The sequence below is a fragment of the Vombatus ursinus genome, unplaced genomic scaffold (genome assembly GCF_900497805.2).
Source record: "Vombatus ursinus unplaced genomic scaffold, bare-nosed wombat genome assembly UNPS02014923.1, whole genome shotgun sequence".
NCBI lineage: Eukaryota > Metazoa > Chordata > Mammalia > Diprotodontia > Vombatidae > Vombatus > Vombatus ursinus.
In genome coordinates this window covers 1,000,733-1,022,996 of record NW_020954701.1, presented here as the reverse complement: position 1 = coordinate 1,022,996, position 22,264 = coordinate 1,000,733, and the positions used below count along the sequence as shown (strand labels likewise).

The following is a 22,264-nucleotide window of genomic DNA, read 5'->3' as shown; positions in this document are numbered from 1 at the left end:
CCATGCTTCGATTTATAAGAATTTCTAAATAAATGTATTCAGTTTTTTATTCTGATCAATTTAAGAAGAAATTATCAGGCAGTATTGTGAGTTGAAAGACGACTCCATTTTTTTCTCCCTAAAGCCATTTGTTTCTGTTTTACATTCTGGTTACACTAATTCTATATTCTAGTTACACTAATAATCTCCCAATATTTTTATTCCCTTACAAGTTTTTGTCTTTCTGCTCTATCTTGCAGCATTGCAGGTCCTAAGTCACTGTCAAGCTCTTAAAATAAAGGAGAATCCTTAGGACTTAAAATAAAGGAGAATCCTTAAGAATTAAGAATATTTCATCACTTATGTCTCTTGGCAGATCAATTTTTTTGCAACTTCTCTTTGCAACCATAAAAATCACCTAATCAAGAGAAGATTGGCAAATGAAAATGGCAAAGAAAAATGCAAAAATTAATTTATGAGATTATTGGGCCTTGGATCATTTACCCATTATGATTTTCTCTCTCGTATTTTATTTGTTTACGAAAACAGGAACAAATATTGAAATCACTCAATATAGGATACATAAGAACTTTACAATCAGACAAGATAAGAATTGATTTCCTAATTCTGAGTTGTTCCCATTTAAAGAAATATCTTTTTTTTTTTTGTTTAGGCAATTGGGGTTAAGTGACTTGCCCAGGGTCATACAGCTAGTAAGTGTCAAGTGTTTGGTCTGAGGCCACATTTGAACTCAGGTCCTCCTGACTTTAGGGCCGGTGCTCTACCCACAGTGGGTAGCTGCCCCAAAGAAATATCTTTTAATAGGTGCTGTAATAAATAGGTCATTGTGTGTTTTTAAAGGGGAAGTGACTCGAAGCAGAGAACTAGGCAGAAGGACCAATCTATCAGACAGAGCTTAACAAATTAGAATGTTCTTCTTTCTACCTTTTGATGGTTCTTTTATTTGGAGTAACTTGCCCCAAGTCCTTACAACCATTTGTTAATTTTTTTAAATTGTATTTACCATAATGAAGCTTGACAATGAAAGGATGATTCACTTCTGCCAAAATATCTCTCTCCATTTTTGATCTTACCCGATCTCGAACTGTAAAGCACAATAACAAAGACTTTCAGAAGACAGGAAGTAGATTTTTCATGTCAAGGGAAGGTATAAACTTAGATGCAACCAGTTTTAAAGGCATAAATATCCCTACCAGCACCAATTCCCCAAATAAGGACAACTTAGAGGTTTACATAAATCCATAGTCAGGAGTATAATCAAACCACATATTCAAGTGTTCTCTTAGACTTTGATATAATAGAATCATTCCCTTATGCATGCCATATGTGATCATCATTGGGCCATATGCAAAGTGCTCAATCCCTCTTACCTCTTAAATAAAGTCTAACAAAGTTAATTTAGCATTCAAGACGTTCTATAATCCATAATGACCCCACTTCCCAAACCTGAGAACTCATTATTAGAATCTCTCTAGATGAAATAACAGAATTACACTTTTCAAAACTGATTGTTTTGAAAAGTTTTACAGTTAAATTCACTTATTTTGCTGTTGAGGAAATTAAGACCCAAGAGTCTATATGAGTTGACCAAAGTAACACAGTTAATTATTGGGAAGTCCTGGGACTAGAACTCAGGTGTCCTGTTTCCTTGCTATAATATTTCATTCATAATATCCTGGACGTAAGGACAATGCATCATTTACACTAATGTACTGTAATAGCTAGGGGAGGGGTAGTCTGTAGAGCCCGAACCCACAGATGACAAATGCTTTGGGGGAGATAAAAGAAAAACAAAGGCAATTTAGGTTGGGAAGAATTTAATGAAGCAAGGGTTATGAATAGAAACTATTACCCAAAATAATTATAGACTGAGCCCTGGGTTCAGAAGTGAAAATGCTTGCTGAGCATTGTATTTACAATACAATTTCAAATCACTGGCAGCATTTTTGTCTCTAGAGTAATGATCCTTGAGTTTAGAGATCATTTTTCTTTTCATAAACATAGTAACTGTTTCAAAATCTGCTCAATAGGCTGGAGAATAGAGTCTGGTCTTACCATCTTTTCTTACTTATTGGTTGTATTGAAAAAATCCACATATACCTTGAAACCCTCTTTGAGTTAACTACTGAATTATGGTCAATGTTCATTCACTTCTAGAAATACCTTAATTGCTGAATAAACAATAAGATGTTGAGATTGATGGGAATGTGGGTAGAAGAGCAAGAGGCTGCTGATAGGGTAGGAGACTAGGGGAAGACAAACTCCAGGGACAGGGGATGGACCACAATCTTGCCCCTCCCAAAGAACTCTTTCCTAAAATGGATCACAGAGCTCATAGGTTTATGGAATGTTAATGGTTGGGAAGAACATTGGAGATCATCTAATCCAACTCTTTTATTTCACAGTTGTAAAAAGTGAGCTAAAAGCATGGAACCTAGACATTTTGGGCTCACTTTGGCATTCCCACAATTGTTTAGGTTTTCCTTGCAAAAATGGAATAATACTTATTTGGATATGCATTATATTCCCAACTAGACTGTAAGTGGCAGTGCATTGACCTCCATGATGGTATGATTATGTCTTATCTAAATTTTGTATGTCACCTACCTTCAAGTAGTATTCTTAATGTAGAAGATGCTAAATAAAATGTTTGTTTACTGTAATGGTTGATATCAAATAATAATAATAGCAGCTAACATTTATATAGCACTTAAACATTTATAAAATACTTTAGTATATTATTTCTTTTAACGTGATCTATACCATTAAGCTATATCACACTATATAAAGTGAAAGAGAAAAGCAAGATAGAGCTGAGGTTTACTACAATCAGAAAAGAGGTTTATCTCTACAGAAAAATTGCCTAATTCACAGTGCTATGAGAAAAGTGTCATCCTCCTCCTCATCATTATTGAGAGATGCAGCCTGGCACAGTGGATAGAAAGTTGGTTTCAGACCCAGGATACCCTGGGTTCAAGTTCAACTAAGATGATGAGTTGCAGAGGTTGTCAACCTGTATTGGTCCATTGTATACTCAGTATCCATAAAAATTTTCCTATGCTACTGGTCTATGTGACCATGTTACTCTCCTGCTCAAAAGTAATCAGCAGCTATCCATTATATATCACATAAAATGGTATTTAAAACCCTTGACTCAATCCTACCTTTCCTCCTTGCTTCATGTTAATCCCTTTTAATATGTTTACAGCTAAAGTAGATTAATAGCTGATCTTCAAACTCACCCTGCCTTTCCCTCTTACTCTCATTCATAAAAGACACCCCATATTCCTGCAATGCATTTTTACTTATCTCCATCTGCTGAAATCTTTCTTTTCCTCCAGGATACATTTCAACTGCCACTCCTGAATGAATCCTTCCCTTCTCCACCCAGTTGAAAATAATCTCTCTTCTCTTAAAAATTGCTAGAGTATTTTGTATGAATTCCCCTTTTTACATTCTATGTTGTCTTTTGCTGAATTTCATAGTGCAGTGGAGAGCTACACGGTGAGTGTGAGCAGGGCTACAACACATTGCTAGTAAGGAGTTTTGTAAGAGAAACAGTATAAATAATGCCATCATGCTGGGGCTGATGGCACCTGCTTGTAATTCCCAGTACTGAAGAGGCTGAGGCTGGGGGAATCACTTGAACTCAGGACTACTGAGCTACAGTGGACTAAGTTGATTGGGTGTCTGCATTAAGTTTGGTACCAGTATGCTGATGGAAGTAGAGGTCCACCAGGATACCTAAGGAGAGGCAAACTGGCCCAGGATGGAAATGGGACATGTGAAGGGTCCTGTGCTTATCAGTAGAGGGATTGGGACCATGAGTAGCCTGTGTAGCCTTTCGGCCTGTGTAAAATAGGGAGACCCAGACTCCAAGAAAAAAAATTCATCAAAGAAGTATATTGCAGAAAAAAGATGAGCTAGCCACTTAGCAAGAGTGTGGGATGATAACTGATGGGAAGGCCATAAGATCCATTGGCAGTCATGCAATATCAAGAGAACTTGAGGAATGCCCTTCACATATTGGGTGGACCCTCTGTGGTGAGCTTATGGGACGACAGGAATGCAAGTTGCATAGAATAGTAGGCATGGATGGTTGTGATTTGTATCATTGAGGGAATAGCCCCACCAGCAAGATTACAGACCTTTAGGAGTATGTCCTTATCATATCTGCCCATTAGATGCAAGCTACTTGACAGCAAGGACTGTATCATTATTCATCTCATGACATGTTGAAGAATAAATTAGAGTTATGAGGACTGGATTTAAAACCTGTCTCTGCCACTTACTAGATGTAACCTCAGTTTCCTCATTTGCAAAATCATGAGATTGGATTCAATGATTTCCAAGGTCCCTTACAGTTCTAAATCTTTGATCCTACAATTTTTATATCCTTCACACTTAATACAGTACCTTGCAAATTTTTAATCTGGACCTGTGATATCATTGGCATATGGAATCACTTCCATAGAAACTATCAATTCAGATGGGCAACTGTTCTACAACTTATGTGGTCCTAAAATTGCCTGGGCAAACTGAGAGATTAAATGACTTCCTCACAGTCACACAACCAATGCAAATGAGGGGCAGGACTTGACCCCAGGTCTTGCTGACTTTGAGCCCTGCTTATCTATTCATTGCAATGCACTGCCAATCCTATATGTACTAGGCTTTAAATTAATGTTAGATTGAATGGTTAATCTATGGCTATATGACTTCTAAATGTTCAACAAAGTTGATTATTAACTTCATGTTCATATTAAAATGCAAATGTGCTTTTTGATTTAGAAAATATTTTTACCATTTCATCTTCTAAGTAAAATTAATGCAGCTCATTAACAGAAATAAGCAAGTATGTTTATCCAAGAACAAAGCCTCATATCAACATCCTGGTTTGTTCATTAGAGTAGATTTCTCCATCAAGCTACCTCCCCATATGATTTGAAATATTATAAATACCCAAACTAGGCATCATAGGATTACAGTTCTAAAACTGGAAGAAATCTCAGAAACCACTTGGTCTATGTGCTTTGTATTTGATTATATGGCTCTGTAACCTAAAAGAACAGGCAAAGATACTACTGTACTCCTCCACTCCCCACAATCCACACACCTACCACATGGCAGAAGCAATCACAAAGTACCTATACATTACACCTGCTATGATGGATTATAGATGGTAATAGCAATAGTTAATGTGAACAACTAAGGAAACATCTTCAGAAGCAGAGACTGACAATCACATTGTAGCCTGTTCATTTCACAAAAGAGAAAAAAGGTCTCATCCAGATAAAGCCCTTGATGAAATCAGTGGCATCAGGAAGCTTCTCTCCAAACAAAAACTAATGAAAAATTGGAGACAAATAGATAAGAAACATGGATAAGCTTTACACTAGGAAGGGGAAAGTTTATATCATATCTGTGATCTTAGTATAGCTCAGGCTTGGTGTAGACCCCCATCCTTTCTTTCTGAGCTGACTCCCTCACCTAACCTGTACTCATCAACATGTCTCTGGTTCCCCAAAAGGGGTATGTTGCATTAATATAACTCCAAGTCTCTTAGGGTCCTGGAGGAACCCTGGTGTGGGAGTATATATTTTTATCACCTGCTACTGTAGCTCCTGAGATCCATAACCATGTGATCCCCAAACCAGTCATCATGACACTATTAACTTCTAAATGTTAAAAAACACACCTCAGTGGTAAGACAAAAGTAATAATGATTATAACATTTACTCAATAGATGAGAAAAGCAAGAATAATCAGACAACACATTTACATAAGAAAAAACAAAATGAGGAATAATCAGAACATCACAGTCCATGGATAAATCTGAGTGAAACTCTGCTACCAATGAACACAGTGTCTGTAAGGAAGAGTGGGCATAGACTGAAAGAAACCTATCAGGAAGGGACAAATAGAGAATTCTATGTTCACATGGCAACTCATAACTCTGGACTGTAGGCCTCAAGAACCTTGGTCCCTTTAGGCACGTTCTGTACCATAAGAAGCTACTTCTCTACCAGGTGATCCCCTTCTAGATCTCACTGCTCTCCTGTTGGGCAAAGATTTTTCTCTTCTGCTCTCCAGCTGATGAATCATGGCAAGCTCTTTGAGTTCACAGACACTCTTAACAGGATGATGAGAAAGGATTACACTCTTTAAACAAAAAACAAAGTATCACCATAACAGTTGCTCAGTGACAAGTAGTTCCCTTAAGTTATAGAACTATATGGCTCATCAAATTAGCTGTCTACATGATGGAGATAATCACAGCTAGCTCTTTATTCAACAGGATTCTAATTTCTCCAGTGAAATAGAGCCTCTTCTCCAATAAGTATAGCTCAGAACAAAAGTGATGTTGAGCCTCTTTCCTCCTCTCAGGAGTAGAGAACAAACAGGAGCCCCTGAGAAGTTCCACCTCTCTCAAACTGTAGATGACATTAGAAGGCAATTAGCTAGACAGCTTTGTACACAGCAGCAGACTTTAGTTTTCCTTCAATTAGCACAATAGCTAAAGAACTCTCTTATCTGACCCCACTCTTTTTTCCAACTGATGGGTAAAACAATGCCTCTCATCTAATCAGCATGCTCCCAGCAAAGCATCTGAAGTGTCAGCTGTCTCAGCAGGGAAGCAGCTTCTCTCATCACTATGTCTTCTGTCCCTGGCTTCTTGTGATTACTTCTGTGTCCTGCTTACCCGTCTACTTCTTTTGTCTTTCTCTTCCTCTAGCTTCTTTTCTCCTGCTGGCCTATAGTTTCTTCTCTGGTTTCTCACATCTTTTCTTTCTTCTAGCTTCTTATATTTTCAATGCTTCAAATCAGAAAGTCCTTGTGAATAGTAACTCATCGCTACCTTATGAGGTAACACTCAAGAAATCCAACTTTCTGTCAGGCATGAGCTCCATAATCCTAATCCTAATCTAATTGTTCCATAGTTCCTAGTTACTTTATTTATAATTCCTCAGTTGTAAACCTAAAAGCTCTTAAAACAGTCACATACAAATGAGCTAGTGGACTACAATGCCTTCCAGCCTTTGTTACGTCAATCTTTGCTCTTCCTTTAAACAAGTCCTCTCATTACATTCATTTGAGGAGCAGTTCTCTATCTAGTCCTGAGGATAGTCTATGTTTCTCTCCAATATTTTTTGGAAGACTGTGGTTCTTCTTGTTGACTTTATCAGGTTTTCTTTTGCAAATATACTTTCCTTGCCCCTTCCAGTAACCAAGATATTGACATGCAAAAAAACCTAGTATCTCATATAAGAATATTCAATAAAAAGTCACTCTGGGCAACTTACTGACATAGAATCCAATTAAAATTAAATAAAGAATATCATTCCCTTTCAGACAACTAGACATCTGAGTAGTTGTCCTAAATAAATAGTCATTTAGTGACTCAGGCAGCTTTTCCTTATGGTAGAGATCACGTCAGAAATACCTATTTGTCAGGAAGTCTGTCTCTTCTTCAATAGTTTTGTCCCTTTCTCTAATTACAGCAAACTAATACTATGGAGATATTATATACATGCCCTGCAGCTCTGCCGTGAAGTCTCTTTTCACCTCCAACTTAAGAGGCCAGAATGGGCCAAATGAAAGGGAACTTTCTGGGATAACTGCAGCCCTTGTAATTGGATGCTGACGTTTTAACCTCATTTAAATCACACCTGAAAACTTTGTTTTTGTATCATATTTTCAGCTCTTAATATTAAGATGATTCAAGTACATTCTAAAAATAACAGTGATCACATAGACTGAGTTTAGTTTGGGTTCAGGAATGATGAAAACCAGGTCAAAATATTTCTGTTGATAGTTAGGATCTATGATTTTCTTCTTTTGGGAAAATTTACTAAGACATCCCTACTAATCCAGTGTGTATGCATAGATATGTAAATCCTAGGGTTGTAGACATGAAAAAAAATTACAGTCCTCACAATCAAGGAGCTTACAATCTAATGGGAGGGGGAATATGGCATGTATATATTCTAATCCACTAATACATCTATGACTCTACTAATATTCATACATTTTATGTTATAGATATACACACATGGTATGGTGGATGGAGTTGGATGGTAGTTAGAGTCAGGAAGACTTAGATTTGAATTTTCCCTCAGACTCTCAGAAGCTGTGTAGCTCTGAGCAAGTCAATTAGCCTCCATGAGTCTCATTTTCCTCATTTGTAAAACGGGAATAACAGTACTCATCTAACAGGGTTGTTGTGAGATTCAATTGAGATAATATTTATAAAATTCTTTGAGAAACTTAAAAGGCTGTAAAACTTCAGTTATTATTAATTATTATTATTATTATTATTAGTGCTAGAAGTTAAGTAAGGCATGCAGAGATTAAGTGATGTTCAGGATTTGAACCCAAATCATCTGGACTTCATTTGAATACCCACTGCCTAGCACACTAGCACTTAGTGAATGCTTGAAAAATAATGGTTTATTGATTGGTTCAAGTCCACCCCAAAATACATCCACTATGTCTTCCCCCCAATTATGATACTGATGATAAAAACAAGTAGACATGATAAGGATATAGTTTAAAATGAAAAAAATACATCTTGGGTTCAGGTATCCAAAGGCAGATGCTATATTTAAGAGAACAGCAAAAAAAAAAAAATTTAAAAAATGACTCTTGTCATTTGAATGGAACATTGATAAAGACATCACACCAAAGGGGAATCTTTCATGAAATGATACTCTCCGATCTGTAAGGCTAGCTACATATATGCACACTAGTTTTAGCAAATACATTCATGACATGTATGGCTCAGATGAGAAGCTAGCTCTTCTGAAATTGCTCATCAAAAAGACCCTCATGTCCCCTATTACAGCTTTGTTGGGGGAAGAGCTGCAAAACTTATATTCTCAATATGCAGATTTTGTGTTACGCTTGACTTCCAGTGAAATATCTAGGTACAGAATAAAATGGCTAAGACCTGTCATTTGAATTACAATGTCATGTAGACACAATTCCATTGAGAATGAAGTATAGAAAGTATATATTTTATTTCCTATTATGTAGGAAGAGAAGTAATTGATGCTTAATTTGAATAAACAACTCACCTTGGCAGCTGAGTTCCATTGTGTTTTTCCTTGATTCTGGGTACACAAACTAAGATATTATTAGGCCAACTTGAGAGTCCCTTTCCTACCCCAAAGTCTTTCCTGATGCCCCCAATTGTACTACTAATTCCTCAAATTATCTTCTATACACATAATATGTGTTCTTATCATGGAATATAAGCTTCATGAGGGTGGGTTATATATAATTTTTGTACTCTCAGACCTTGACATAGAACTTTGTACACAGTAGGTGCTTTTTGAATATTTATTGCAATGAAATTAAAGAAGATACTTTCCTTCTTTTCCCATTATAATTGAATCAGACTAAATGATGGAATATATGAATTGTGATATTCCACTTTTTATTTCTTGAGATCTGTGGAGAGTTGAGGTAGAGATTTGTCAAAACAGACCTAAATGGAAATTTTGGCGATGTGTATTCTGTTGAAAGGTTTTAAAAGGAAAGCACTGGGCTCAGTGAACCCTAAAGCTCCATCCAGCTCTAAAATTCTAGGAATCTAAGAAATTTTTCAATCTCTGGCCTTCATGTAGTATGTTTCTTTTCTGCTATTTGACAATTTAAGGTTACAATATAATGGGGTGTTCTGTTAGAAAAGTGAAAAGAGAAAAATTCCAGGCAATTTGGAGCTTCTCTTCTAACAGCAGACCTTAAATATGTGGATGAAAGAGCTTAATTTGAGCTAACACTATACCAGTCTCCAGCCCAAGATGTACAGGATTAGGATGATGTGATTTTCATGGTTTACTTTATGAAATAAGGCAAGCTGCTACCTTCTGCACCAGCTGTAACTTTCATCTAACCTTCAGCACAGGTCCCAGATATAATGGTGCATTGCAGTGGTCCTCAGTGGATGTGACAAATATAGAGGTAACTATGAGCTTCATTCCAGTGTGAAGGGCCCAATTTTTTTTTGCTAGCAAAACATGGAGGCATTTTGGCAACTCATTTTAGTAGGTATGATGAATCATGTAAATTTAGCTACCAATCACTTTTTCTCTTTTGAAAGGAGAATGCTCCCTCAATACTAAGTCTTCAAGCGTTGTGGGCCACTTTCCTGAATACCTCTCACTGCACCTGTCATCATTATCCCAGTATTTTTAGGTCTAGTCTGATTTTCAGTCATTAAATTTTTTCCTGCAGCCAATATCTGTTAATTATTAGGAAGGCTGCTAAGTTGCTGATTCACATTCAGTTTGTTATTCACTCTGACCTCTTGATTTTTTTTTCTTTTCTATGAAACCAGACATATCAAACATAATGTGAATCACCAACATAGTTGTCTGATTTTTAAAAAAAAGCAAGTATAATATTGTTTGATACTGGTTACTGGCCACAAATACTGTAAATCAGCAAGATAGATCTGGTAATGTAGTGTGTGGGTCACTGCTGTCACTTAAACTTTGTTCTACAGCTGACACATAGTAGGTATTTAATAAATGCATGGTGTTTGAGGAGGTTGTGACCCTACATCATTTTTATATTGAGAACAGCTTGAAGATCATGCAGTTAAATGATGGACTCCTGCTCATTGCCAATAAGGCTTTAGAGTTTCTGGAAAGGTTGGCTGGCTAGAATTATGCACTTCATCTAGGATCTCTTTAAATAATGTCAAGGCAAAATCACAGTTCTGATGAAGCATTTATTTTTCAAGATTTCCTTTCAAAGCGCAGAAAAAAGTACTAGAGGCAAAATTGCATCCTATTCAAGATTAATTCTTAGGTTTCTGAATGAAAATTCATCTTCAAAATTATTTTTCAGCTTTGAGAAATTTAAGTCTCAACAAAAGAATGGATTAGTGGTCCTATTGTTCAATATCCAAAAACCAAGGCTATATTTAGTAGCTATTCAGTATTCAAAGTAAACAAAAAGAAGTAAAGCAACATTTAATCAACAAAATATTAATCTCATTTACCATCCTAGCAGAAATAACCATTAAGAAATTTCTCTTTTCTTTCCTCTACAATAAGTAATATTAAAAAGTCTGAAAGTTATTTAGTTGAAACACTTTAAACTTTAGTAGAATGTAAATTTCACGAGGGTGAGTAATCAATCAGACACTTACTAAGCACCTACTATTTGCCAAGCACTGTGAGAGGCACTTGGGATACTAAGATAAAAATCAAATAGTTCTGCTCTTAAAGAGTTTACATTCTATTCATAGGCAAAAAATTAAACAATGTCTGCCTTCAAGAAACTTACATTCAATTGGGGACATAATATATACATAATTAAGAATATACGTTAAATAAATTCAAGGTAATTTGGGGAAGAGGACATTTGGAGCTGGGGGTCAAGAGCTGCTTCATGTAGAAAGTGGTGTTTGAGCTGAGTCTTGAAGGAAATAGATTCTAAAATATGGAGATGAGAAAAGAATACATTCTAAGCATAATGGACATCTCGGTCAAAAGCAGAGAGAGAGGGGATGACATGTTGTTTGAGAGGAACAGCAAAAGGCCAATTTGGCTGAATTGCAGAGTATGGTAAGTGTGGTAATGTATAATAAGATTGGAAACATAAGTTGGGACTAGGTTAGAAAGGAATTTATATTCCAAATAGAGGAGTTTATATTTTGTCCTAGTGGCAATGAAGAGCCTCTAGAATGTCTTCTACAGTGGGAGAATGACATAGGCAGGTTTAGCAAAGTCAGTTTGTCAATGATGAGAAAGATAGTTTAGAGAGGGGGATAGATTTGAGGCAGAGAGACCAATTAAGAGACTATTGCAATTATGGGCAAAAGGAGATGAGGATCTGAATTAGGGTGTTGGCTGTGTGAATGGAGAGAAGGGGACTGATGCGAGATGTTGTGGAGTTTGCAAACCTGGTTGATTGGAAGGATGATGGTATCCTTGAAAGAAACAGGGAAGTTCTATAGAGGGGTAGGTTTTGGGGAAAAAATAATGAATTCAGTATGAGACGTCTATGGGACATCCAATTAGAAATATCCATTAGGGAGTTGGTGATAGAAGACTGGATCTCAGGAACGCAATGAGGGTTTGAAGAATAGATTAGATCTGTGAATTATCTGCAAAGAGATAATTAAGAGTAGTATCTGAACTGATGAGGTCACTGAGAAAGAAGTACAGTCAGAAGAGATAAAGTCATAGGACAGAGCCTTGTGGTACACTCACAAAGACAATGCCACGGTTGGATGATGATCCAGCAAAGGAGACCAAAATGGAGCAGTTAGGATGGTAGGAAGAGAACCAACAGTAAGTAACATGAAAAAAAAGAACCTACCAAAATCAAAACCAAAACCAAACAGAGAGGAGAGAGTATTCAGGAGGAAAGGATGATCAACAATGTCATAAACTGCAAGGTCAAGAAGGATGAGGATTGAAAAAAGGCCATTAGATTTAGTAAGTAAGAGACCACTTTAGAAGGAACAGCTTCAGCCAAGTTATGGAGTTGGAAGCCAGATTGTGTAAAAGGGATTGAGATGACAGGAAATGAAGGCAATTAATGTAGACAGCTTTTTCAAGTAGTTTGGCTAAGAAAGAAAGGATGGAGACAACAATCGCTTGTGGGGATGGTAGGGTCTAATGGGGGTTTTGAAGTAAGGAGGAGAAGGGCATGTTGAAGGCAGCAGGAAAAGAACATTAGGTAGGGAGATATTGATGATTATTGAGAGGGGGGATGAGAGTAGGGACAATCTTCTAGAGGAGGTGAGAAGGGATGGGATTGAAGCTACATGGCTGCCCTTGTCAAGGAAAAGGTCCATCTATTTATCAGAGTTCGGGGTAAAAGAAGAGAAAATAGGGGATGATGTCAAGGAGTCTTGAAAAGAGAAAGGAAGAGGAGGGAACTCAGGGTGAATAGCCCCTATTTATTTAGCAAAGTATGAGACGAGGTCTTTAGCTAACTCATTATCCCCAAACTTATTTTTCTTTTAAACCTACTTAGAATTTTATACATAACTATATCTTAGCATGAAAGTTTCACAAATTCACTGTCTATAGTGGTCAACTACTTTCCTTAAGCTTGTAGATAAGGACAAGTAGTGCAAAATCTTTATTGAGAAGCACATATATATCCATATATATATATAATATATATATATAGATATATAAACAGGCATAGTTAATGCTTCTAGCTTACACAAAAAGGTACAAATAACTGGTACTTATAAGTGGATCTTATTCCTAACAGCTTGAAACTATATCCAAATATGAACTTATACCATAGATAAGTTAGATTAGAGGATCTTTGAAGTTTCATCCAAGTCTGAGATTCTGTATGAGATGAAAGGGCTAACAAAATACATAGTTAAGATGGCTTGCCACAAACTAATGGAATAATTTAATATAGGTTTTTAAGCGAATTATCTTTCATAAGCAATTTTAGTATAAAAGATAGGTAGAGACAAATATAGTAATACATGACATGATAAACTGAGGCTTGAGACCAAATGGGCCTGCACAAACATTGTGCTATTTTGGCATGACTATGTAATCAATACAAGCACGCTACTTACATTCCTATAATATCATCATATAAGCTTTGACATTCTCAAGTGGATTTGCTGACAAAGAATAGGAGCAGAGCTTTACTTCTTAGCAAAAGGGTATAGTTTTCTAGGGGAAAGAATTTCTATTGATTTAGTAAGGATTTCAAGTTTACCTAATGCACTTCCATAGTTTTCCCCAGCTACAACAGTCAACGAACATTTGTGACTTGACTTTTAACTGCCCAGCAATAACTCAGACCGAAAAGGAGGAGGAAGTTTTGCCAGAGCGATTACCATCCCCTGCCATTTTGCTCAGCACAAACTAGCTGTCACATTGCAGCTGTAAAGTTGTCAGCACACTACAATGGAAAATTAGCTGAACGTGGAGTTGGAGGACCGGTGCTCAAAACCAACACTGCCATTTAGTTCCTGTGTGACTTCAGGCAAGCCAATTTACCTCAGTGAGCCTTGGCTAAACGACATCCAGGTCCCTTCTAGCTCTAAGAAATTTGTGACTCCCAGAAAAAAATGTTAGGATGAAAGATAATTGAGAATTAAAATAATAAAAATAAAACCCTATTATAATGAATACTAATATAAATGATACAGCATTTTCCTGTCTAAATTGATGGCCCATAGAAATAAATCTTCATTGATTTGATTATAGGAAACTTCATACATGCAGTAATTCTGTAAAATAAATATTTTCTCTATACCCTATCCATGAAGGAGTACAGTTCTTTTATCTTGCTTTGATTCAATTCAATTTAGGATTTATTGAGTATCTAATATGTGCCTGGTGCTACATAAAATGAGGTAGCTAGGTGGTTCAGTAGGTAGAGCACTTGTTCTGGAGTCAGGAAGACCAGAGTTCAAATCCAGCTTCAGATACTTATTGGCTACGTAACCCTGGGCAAGTCACTTAACCTCTGTTTGCTTTAATTCATGAGAGAAGGAAATGGCAAACCACTCTAGTATCTTTGCCAAGATAACCTTATGTATGGGGTTCTGTGGGTTCACGAAGAGTTGGATGTGATTAAACAACACACTATGTACATACTCAGGTGAGAAATGATGATTTCTGCCTTCAAGAAGGTACAATCTACTCAGAGAGGGAAAAACAAGATGTAAACAAAAAAAGGAAGGGAAAATGTGAAGGGGCAGTGGAGTGTCGGGAAATCTGGTTAGGATGAAGTCACTTTCACCTGGAGGTGAGGTTGAGAAAAGCCTGAACGGCATCTGAGCTGTGCTTTGAAAGAATGGACTTCAACAGATGGAGGGGGGATGGGGTCAGGTCAGGCATACAAACAAGAGAGGTCAGAATGAGAATGGAGGACCATGAATAACCCAGTTCACCTCCAATTTAGAACTCACAAAGGAGAGTAGGCAGAGGTGAGGCTGGAGCCAGATTGTGCAGGCCCTTGACTGTGGGTAGCAGCAGCAAGCCACAAAGACTTTTGGAATAGAGGAATGACATGATGAAGATGATACACTGAGAAGATCACTTGGACTACAGCACAGTATATGGAATGAAAAGACAGAGTATGGATTCAGGAAGACCACCTTTAGTAGGCTATCTATGAAAGTGCTTGTGAGAAATACTAATGGCTCTGGCTGGATATATTAGAGCTGTGGGAAAGACTGCGGAAGAGGCATAGTATAGGGGGTGGCAGGTGTTTTCTTCCCTTGAAAGGGATAGCCTTCATTCGCTTGACCATAGACCTGACTACTGTATCCCTCAAATACAACAATGCATAAGCATGAGCACACACGGCATGAATCCACAATTCTGGAACCAAACTTTACCTAGAAAGAATAGGATTAAAACAAACTAGGCCCAGAAACACTAGACAAAGCAACCTGTAATTATGTGACTGGAAACTTGGAAGAGTGAATCCGCAGGTGTTCCCTTTCCTCCCTCTTCTCACTCCACCCTCCATGCCTCATTTACAAAAAAGGTACCTAAGTGTTCTATAATGATCTTTGTGCAACCATCTATTATAACTACAGACAGAAGAAACAAGTGATTACAAGGACAGGCAGATAAAAAGAGAGAGGCTAGAACATATATCTTAACATGGGGAATGAAGGCATGATAATGATATCTACATTTTCTTCAGTTTGAAAGATGTATTTATACTGAAGAGTACAGTTATCCCTTCCACATCATGGGGGTTGGGGGAACAGCACCCCTGTGATCTGGAAAATCTATGTAAAAATTTTTGGCCCTCCTTTGGTACCAGAGAAGAAGTCTGAATTATTATGGTATTAAAAGGTAAAATATGTTGATATTATACAACACTATGCATAGGTTTTATGTATTTCTGAGTTTGTAAACTTTTGCTGTGTCATCAGTGGCTTCTGCAAAACTCCCCCCAAATTCCCATTTAATTTCTTATGCTGACCCAGGAAGGGATAACTGTAGAAGATTTCTCCCCCCCTCTTCTTTCTTTTCTCTTGCTTTCTCTTCCTGAAGCCTTACACTGTGGAAAGGGCCATTTTTGTTTGTTTTCCTCTACCATGGAGAGGGCCTCAGAGGACCTATGACCTACCTCCCTTCTGAGGGCAAAGAGGTTCAAAAGCTCTTTTGCTTTTTTTTTTGTCCAAATAGGTGCTCCAAAACACCCCAGAAAACCACTCCATTTCTTTGCCACATCTTAGGATCATATTTGTAATTAAAAGGATGAAAAGAAAGGTGATATCAGTATGCTGGCGATCACAATTAGAGAGTTAAAAGGTCCCTTGGATTATCTTGTCCAAGCTCTTCACTTTACAACTGAGACAACTGAAACCCAATGACATTAAATTGCTTGCCCAAAGTCACATGGGTACTTAGCTTCTGAGGTGGGATTTGAACCCAGGATTGCTGAATCCACAGGTCTTTTTATTGCAAGCTGCATCCTCTGCCGCTAACCTCAATAAGTAGTGTTTGTCTTCTCCCAATCACAAATTCTAGCCCTTCATTTCATTTGCCTTCTGGGTATGCATCTTCTTTGCCTAATTGTGGTGTATGTGTGTGATTTAACATTAGGAACTGTTACAGCTGACTAATGCAGTGTAGCTATCTGATTGGGCTAATTCTCACTCTGATGAATAATGATTTGCAGACTTGTCTTGTAATAAAGATTTCTTTATTATGAACATTTTAAAATTATGCATGCTTATTAAATTTACAATCCTGTTTTCAAAGAAAAACCTGTGAGATTGTAAATTACTATGTAAAATCTGTCAAGATATATTACAGTCAGAGATAGGAGATTCCAAGTTCATGATACTTACTCAATATATGTAAAAGAAGCATATTTCTGGGACGGGAGTCTTCCTTACACTAGTTGGAGGTTGTTATAAGTCTAGGCAAGAGATGATGAACTAGGGTGGTGGAAATGGGAGTGGAAGGAGAGGAGAGATGTGAGACATTTTTAGAGGCAGAATCAATAGGACTTGTCAATTGACAATATGACAGGTGTGAGAGAAAAAAAAATAAAAGATGACTGGTTTCCAGCTTAGGTGATTAAAAGTTTTGTGGTACCATCATTGAAAATAAGAAAGTTTAGAGGAGTGACAGGTTGGGGAGTGGAGCCGATGAGTTTAGTTTTAGATGTTTATTTGGAGGCAATGGCAGAACTATCAGGTAAGAGGTGCCTGAGAGGCAGAGATGTCACAGAGATGTGGGGGCTTAGTTGAGATAAGGAGGAGCAGTGTTTCAGCCAGAAAGGTTGCTGAATTTGAAGTTAAGTAATGTGGGTTTGAATCATGGCCCCATTACTTAATGAGTGAATGTGGACAAGTCACTTCTCTGGGCCTCAGTTTCCTTATCTGTAAAATGAGGGGGTTAGATGGTCTCCTACGTAAGTTCCTAGCTCAAAAATGATCTTAGAACATACATTAAGACTTGACCAGTAGATTTGGCAGTCATCTGCAGAGAGGTGATAAATGAGCCATGGGAGTAGATGAAATTGCTTGAAAAAGAGTAGAGAGGGAGGAAAAATGGTTGAAGGTTAAAGATAAAGCCTTAGGGTCATCTAGAGAATAGTGAATCAGTGGAGTTGAAAAAGTATAGTCAGAAAATAAGAGAAGCAGGAAAGAGAAGTGTCAAACAAATAGATGGATGAGACCGTCAAGAAAAAAGAAAGAGGCAACAGAATTAAAGCTGTAGAAAAGTCAAAGGAAACCAGTGAATTTATTTTTTTTAAAAAAGAGATAGATCATTATTGACCTGGGAAAGAGGAATTTCAGCATAGTAATGCTTCTAATGATAATAAACCACCAGGAACTCCGGAGTGAATGTGGGTAAGAAATTAAGGTGGGGACCATATGTATGATTTCTAGAAGTTCTGTAGTAAAGGAAGAGTAGAGAAATGATTATAACTTTAGGGAAAGTGTTTTGTTTTGTTTTTAGGCCAGAAAAACCTAAGCATCTTTGCAATCAACAAGAAAAAAAGGAAGATATTGATGTCGGTATTTCAGCATAATGTTGAACCTATCTCCCAGGTGGTGACTTTTGCTTATATGATTATAGGGAGGGAGAGGAGGCTAAGATTTTGTCCCTTACTCCATGTCTTATCTTGGGCAAATCACTCATTCTCTTTGGGCCTCAGTTTCCTCCTCTGTAAAATGGGGCAATTGGGCTAGACTGCCTTCATCTTCATTTCCATCATCCTCTGAACCTATATGGTGGCAGGCAGAACGAGGGTGAAGAAGTCCCTACCAATTTATTCTCTCCCAGAGGGTTCTCATGCAGATAATTTTTTAAGGTAGTGATTATCCTATCAATTCCCTCTCCCCTTTCCCACTCAAATACCCTTACTATTTAAAAATCCATTTAAACTCACAAATTTTCCACAAAAGCTAGATAAACTTTGAGAGATAAGGGTTTAGGGGTAAAGTGTGTTTATGACATCTCCCCCATTCTCCTGTTGCATTCAGAGTTCCTTCTTCTTGCTAATTAACTACAGAGATGCTTGATGTTAGTCCATATCATCTGGCTCCTATTACAGGAGAATAGGCTTTCTGGCAACCTATTCATCCTAACGAAATTACAACATAACAATCATATTCTATCATAACATAGCAATTATGTTCTATTACAATATAACAATCTGGGTCCTGTGGAATCCATTACAAAGTCATTTTTACCTTTTACAATTCAATACTGAGTAATGAAAACATGGACTTTACAACCTCAAGGAAGTTGGACAATTTAAAAAAAAAATTCCTCAAGGAGCTGAGTAATAGGCAAAGTCACTTTATTGGCATGTGGGAGAATGTTAGGGGAAAGAGAGGAGGGGGAGCGCTATCCATGAGTGCCCCACTTGCAGCTGTCCTCAAGCATTTGACATTTCCTTTAGGAATGATTTGCCATTCATTTAAAAAGGAGGGGGCAGGAAAGTAACAATTCTAAACTCATTTAAAGATAAAATAGAGCTGTCATAAGCTTTTATCCTTTGTGCCAAAAGTTCTATGGAATCCCACTGACAACAATTTTCACTTCGGCACACATGATAATCATCAATGTTTTCAGAGAAACAATCTGGAGTTTTAAAATTACGTCTTTAAGAAGCTGCTTTTTTATTTGACTTTCCAAAAATAATCTTTCTGTTTAAATTCCCCATATTTCCTCTTTTGATGTCTTTATTTCTAGTTTTTCAAACTGTTCTCAAGCAGAACAGCAGCACACCGTCTTCAGTCTTTTTCCAAGTCCTCATATGACAGAGAAACTGCATGGTGTGGAAGAAGCTGAATTTGGAGTCACTGGACTTAAGTTCAAAATCTCTCTCTGCTATGTACTAACTGTATTACCTTGAGCAAGTGACTTGCCTCTTTGGCCTCTGTTACTTCATCACCTCTTAATAATAATAGTTAATATTTATATAGTGCTTTGAGATTTGTAAAGCATTTAATCTTTTTAATCTCACTACAACTCTGGGAGGGTGGTGCTATTATTACTCCCATTTTACAGATGAGGAAACTGAGGCAAACAGAGGTTAAGTGACTTGCCTGGGGTCACACAGCTAGTGTCTGAGGCTGGATTTGAACTCAGGTCTTCCTAACTCCAGGATCGGTGCTCTATCCAATATGCCACCTAATTGCCTTTGAATTTTTTTTTAACATTTATTTATTTAGTTTTAGTTTTAAATATTCACTTTTATAAGATTTTAAGTTTTAAATTTTCCCCCCTTCCTTCCCCGCCCTCCTCCCCAAGACAGTACGCAATCTGATGTAGGCTATACACGTACAATCATGTTGAACACATTTCTACATTAGTCACATTGTTAAGAAGAATTAGAACCAAAGGGAAAAAACATGAGGAAGAAAAAAAATAAAAGAGAGAGAAAATAGTATGCTTTGATCTGCATTCAGACTCTATAGTTCTTTCTCTGGATGTGTATAGCATTTTCCCATTATGAACTGTCTTAGTTCATTGCATTGCTGAGAAAAGCCAAGTCTATCAATGTTGGTCATTGCACAATGTTGCTGTTACTGTGTACAATGTTCTCCTGGTTCTGCTCACCTCATTCAGCATCCATTCATGCAAGTCTTTCCAGGTTTTTCTGAAGTCTGCCTGCTCATCATTTCTTATGGAACAATAGTATTCCATTACATTCATATACCACAACTTGTTCAGTCATTCAGGCATCCCCTCAATTTCCAATTCTTGGCTACCACCTAATTGTCTTTTAAATGTGACCTATTGTTCATAATATCATGATGATGATGAAGGGCAACACAATCACTTCCTACCATCCAGACAGATTAACTGGGTTAGACTACTTAAATAATTTAGATTCAATGAATTTTAAGTCTAGATGTTATCTATTTCAACCACCTAATGCTACAAGTGATGAAAATGAGGCTTTGAGACAAGTCCACATAACTATTTGGTAATTGAGCCCAAAGTTGAAGCCAAGTGTGTTGACTCCTTATGCACTTCTACTCAACTTTGTGTTGTAATTGGAATTAGATTAGACTGAATTAGAGTTAATATTCTTTGTATTCAGACATCAGTTAAAACATATCTTTAAATATTATTCATAAAATACCACCATGCTCACTAATATTATAACTCCAAACTTTTCTCTCAAACCCAATCTACAATTAAAACAGAGGGACATTGTCAGTGCTTCTTAAATTTGAGTGAACTTTCACCTGCCATTACTTTAGTCTTTTAGGAGCAATAGAATCTCAAGATTTGGGGGAAGACGGTTAATGGAGATGAATGGAGTGAGCTCCCAAAGTTTGATAGAGTGTATATAAATATCAAAACTTACAGAAAATTGTCTTAAGAGAAACACGTTGTGCAGCCATTTTGACATGAGTTTTGAATAATCCATTCCTACATCCAAGCTTCACCAAAAACACCTATACCTCACCTTGTTAAAGTTTCCATAAATATTTCATCTTAATTTAGGGTTAACTCAATATTCTAAATTCAAATTAGATTAAAGAACAAAAAAAGCTCTCACTCTTCCTTCACGGCAAGCCAATAAAAAAGACCACAAGATGAAAATAAAATGCAAATATATAATTTACTTATGAGCTTAACTTTTAAAGAAGCATAATTCAGTTAACCTGGGAATTGAAATTTTATTTCTATTCTTTGTCAGACAGTTCATGTAGAGCTCCTACATTATAATAACTAATTCATAAAGTCTGAGCACACTGTTCACAGAATTATATGATAAGACTAAGTCCTAAGTAAAGACTTCTCATGGACTACTAGAGTATGAGGAATCTAAAGTTGAATTCTCAGTATACATGATAAAGTCAGAACTTTCAGTCCTCAAAAGTATTATCCTTGGTGGAATAAAAGACTTGGGAAGAGATGAGAGCAAGGTGGAATGACTTCCCATTTCTTTTCGGGAGGGCTTTGCTTTTATGCCACTTCTTTGGAGCAGGTGAAAACAGTTTCAGAATTAGACGGAATCACAGATTTCTTCTGAAATAAGGCCATCTTTATTAAGCAGAATCAGATCTAGAAGAGCCACTTCCTTCATTTCCTTCATCATTTAATGAATGAAATTATTGCCAAGGAAAAGCAATAGTTCTTAAGGTGTTTTTTTTTTTTTAAGCAGAGACAGAGCTTCAGAAGTTTAGATAGCTAAAATTTTCCATTACTGCCATGTATCATACATGAGTGTCAGATTTATGATCTGAATTCATCATCCATTTTCTCCTTCTGGATTGGTGCTCTGTAACTACTATTATAATACAGAGTGTTTCAACAGTCTTCATGCAGTTTTAAGCTTTAATTTTACTAAATTTAATTCTATTAAAACTTTTAAGTTTAATAGCTTAAAACTGCATGAAGATTTTTGGGACACCCTGTATATCTCCTATTTCTCCATCCACTAATCTTCACTCAAAGGTTCTTTGCCATGTTTCTCCCTCTGATTTGTGCTTCTTCTCACAGCAGCTTTATCTATTATTACTCAAGACCACTTTTAAAAAATCTAATCTGTTCATTTTGAAAAAAAGTATAATGACTTATCTTCCATATTACGGTCAAGAATCTCATTTCACCAAATCTCAGTAATAGTTATGAGGTTGAATTTACCTCTTTGTAATATGGTGAGATTTCAAATTCACTTTATAATTAATTGCACATTTGTGTAAAACCAAGTGAGGTCACAAACACTAGTAATGCCTTTTTCTTTTTGCTTAGCATCTTCTGTGAATTACTGCACCTCTCTTCTGATTTCTTCGTATGTTGTCCTCATTATT

At 36.8% G+C, this 22,264-nt stretch overlaps 1 protein-coding gene and 1 long non-coding RNA gene across 6 annotated transcripts in view; one reads left to right on the top strand and one right to left on the bottom strand.

Annotated features, from left to right (window-relative positions):
- The window catches only part of RPS6KA2 (ribosomal protein S6 kinase A2), a 540,405-nt gene that overhangs the window by 118,434 nt on the left and 399,707 nt on the right, over positions 1-22,264 (bottom strand). For all 3 annotated transcript variants that reach the window (XM_027843552.1, XM_027843551.1, XM_027843550.1), the window contains one exon: positions 1,004-1,084. In XM_027843552.1, coding sequence (XP_027699353.1) covers positions 1,004-1,084 — 81 coding nt within the window. The remainder of the gene's footprint in view (positions 1-1,003; positions 1,085-22,264) is intronic.
- LOC114029197 overlaps positions 1-22,264 on the top strand; it is a 198,187-nt gene that overhangs the window by 118,459 nt on the left and 57,464 nt on the right. The gene's annotated exons all lie outside the window — the stretch shown is intronic.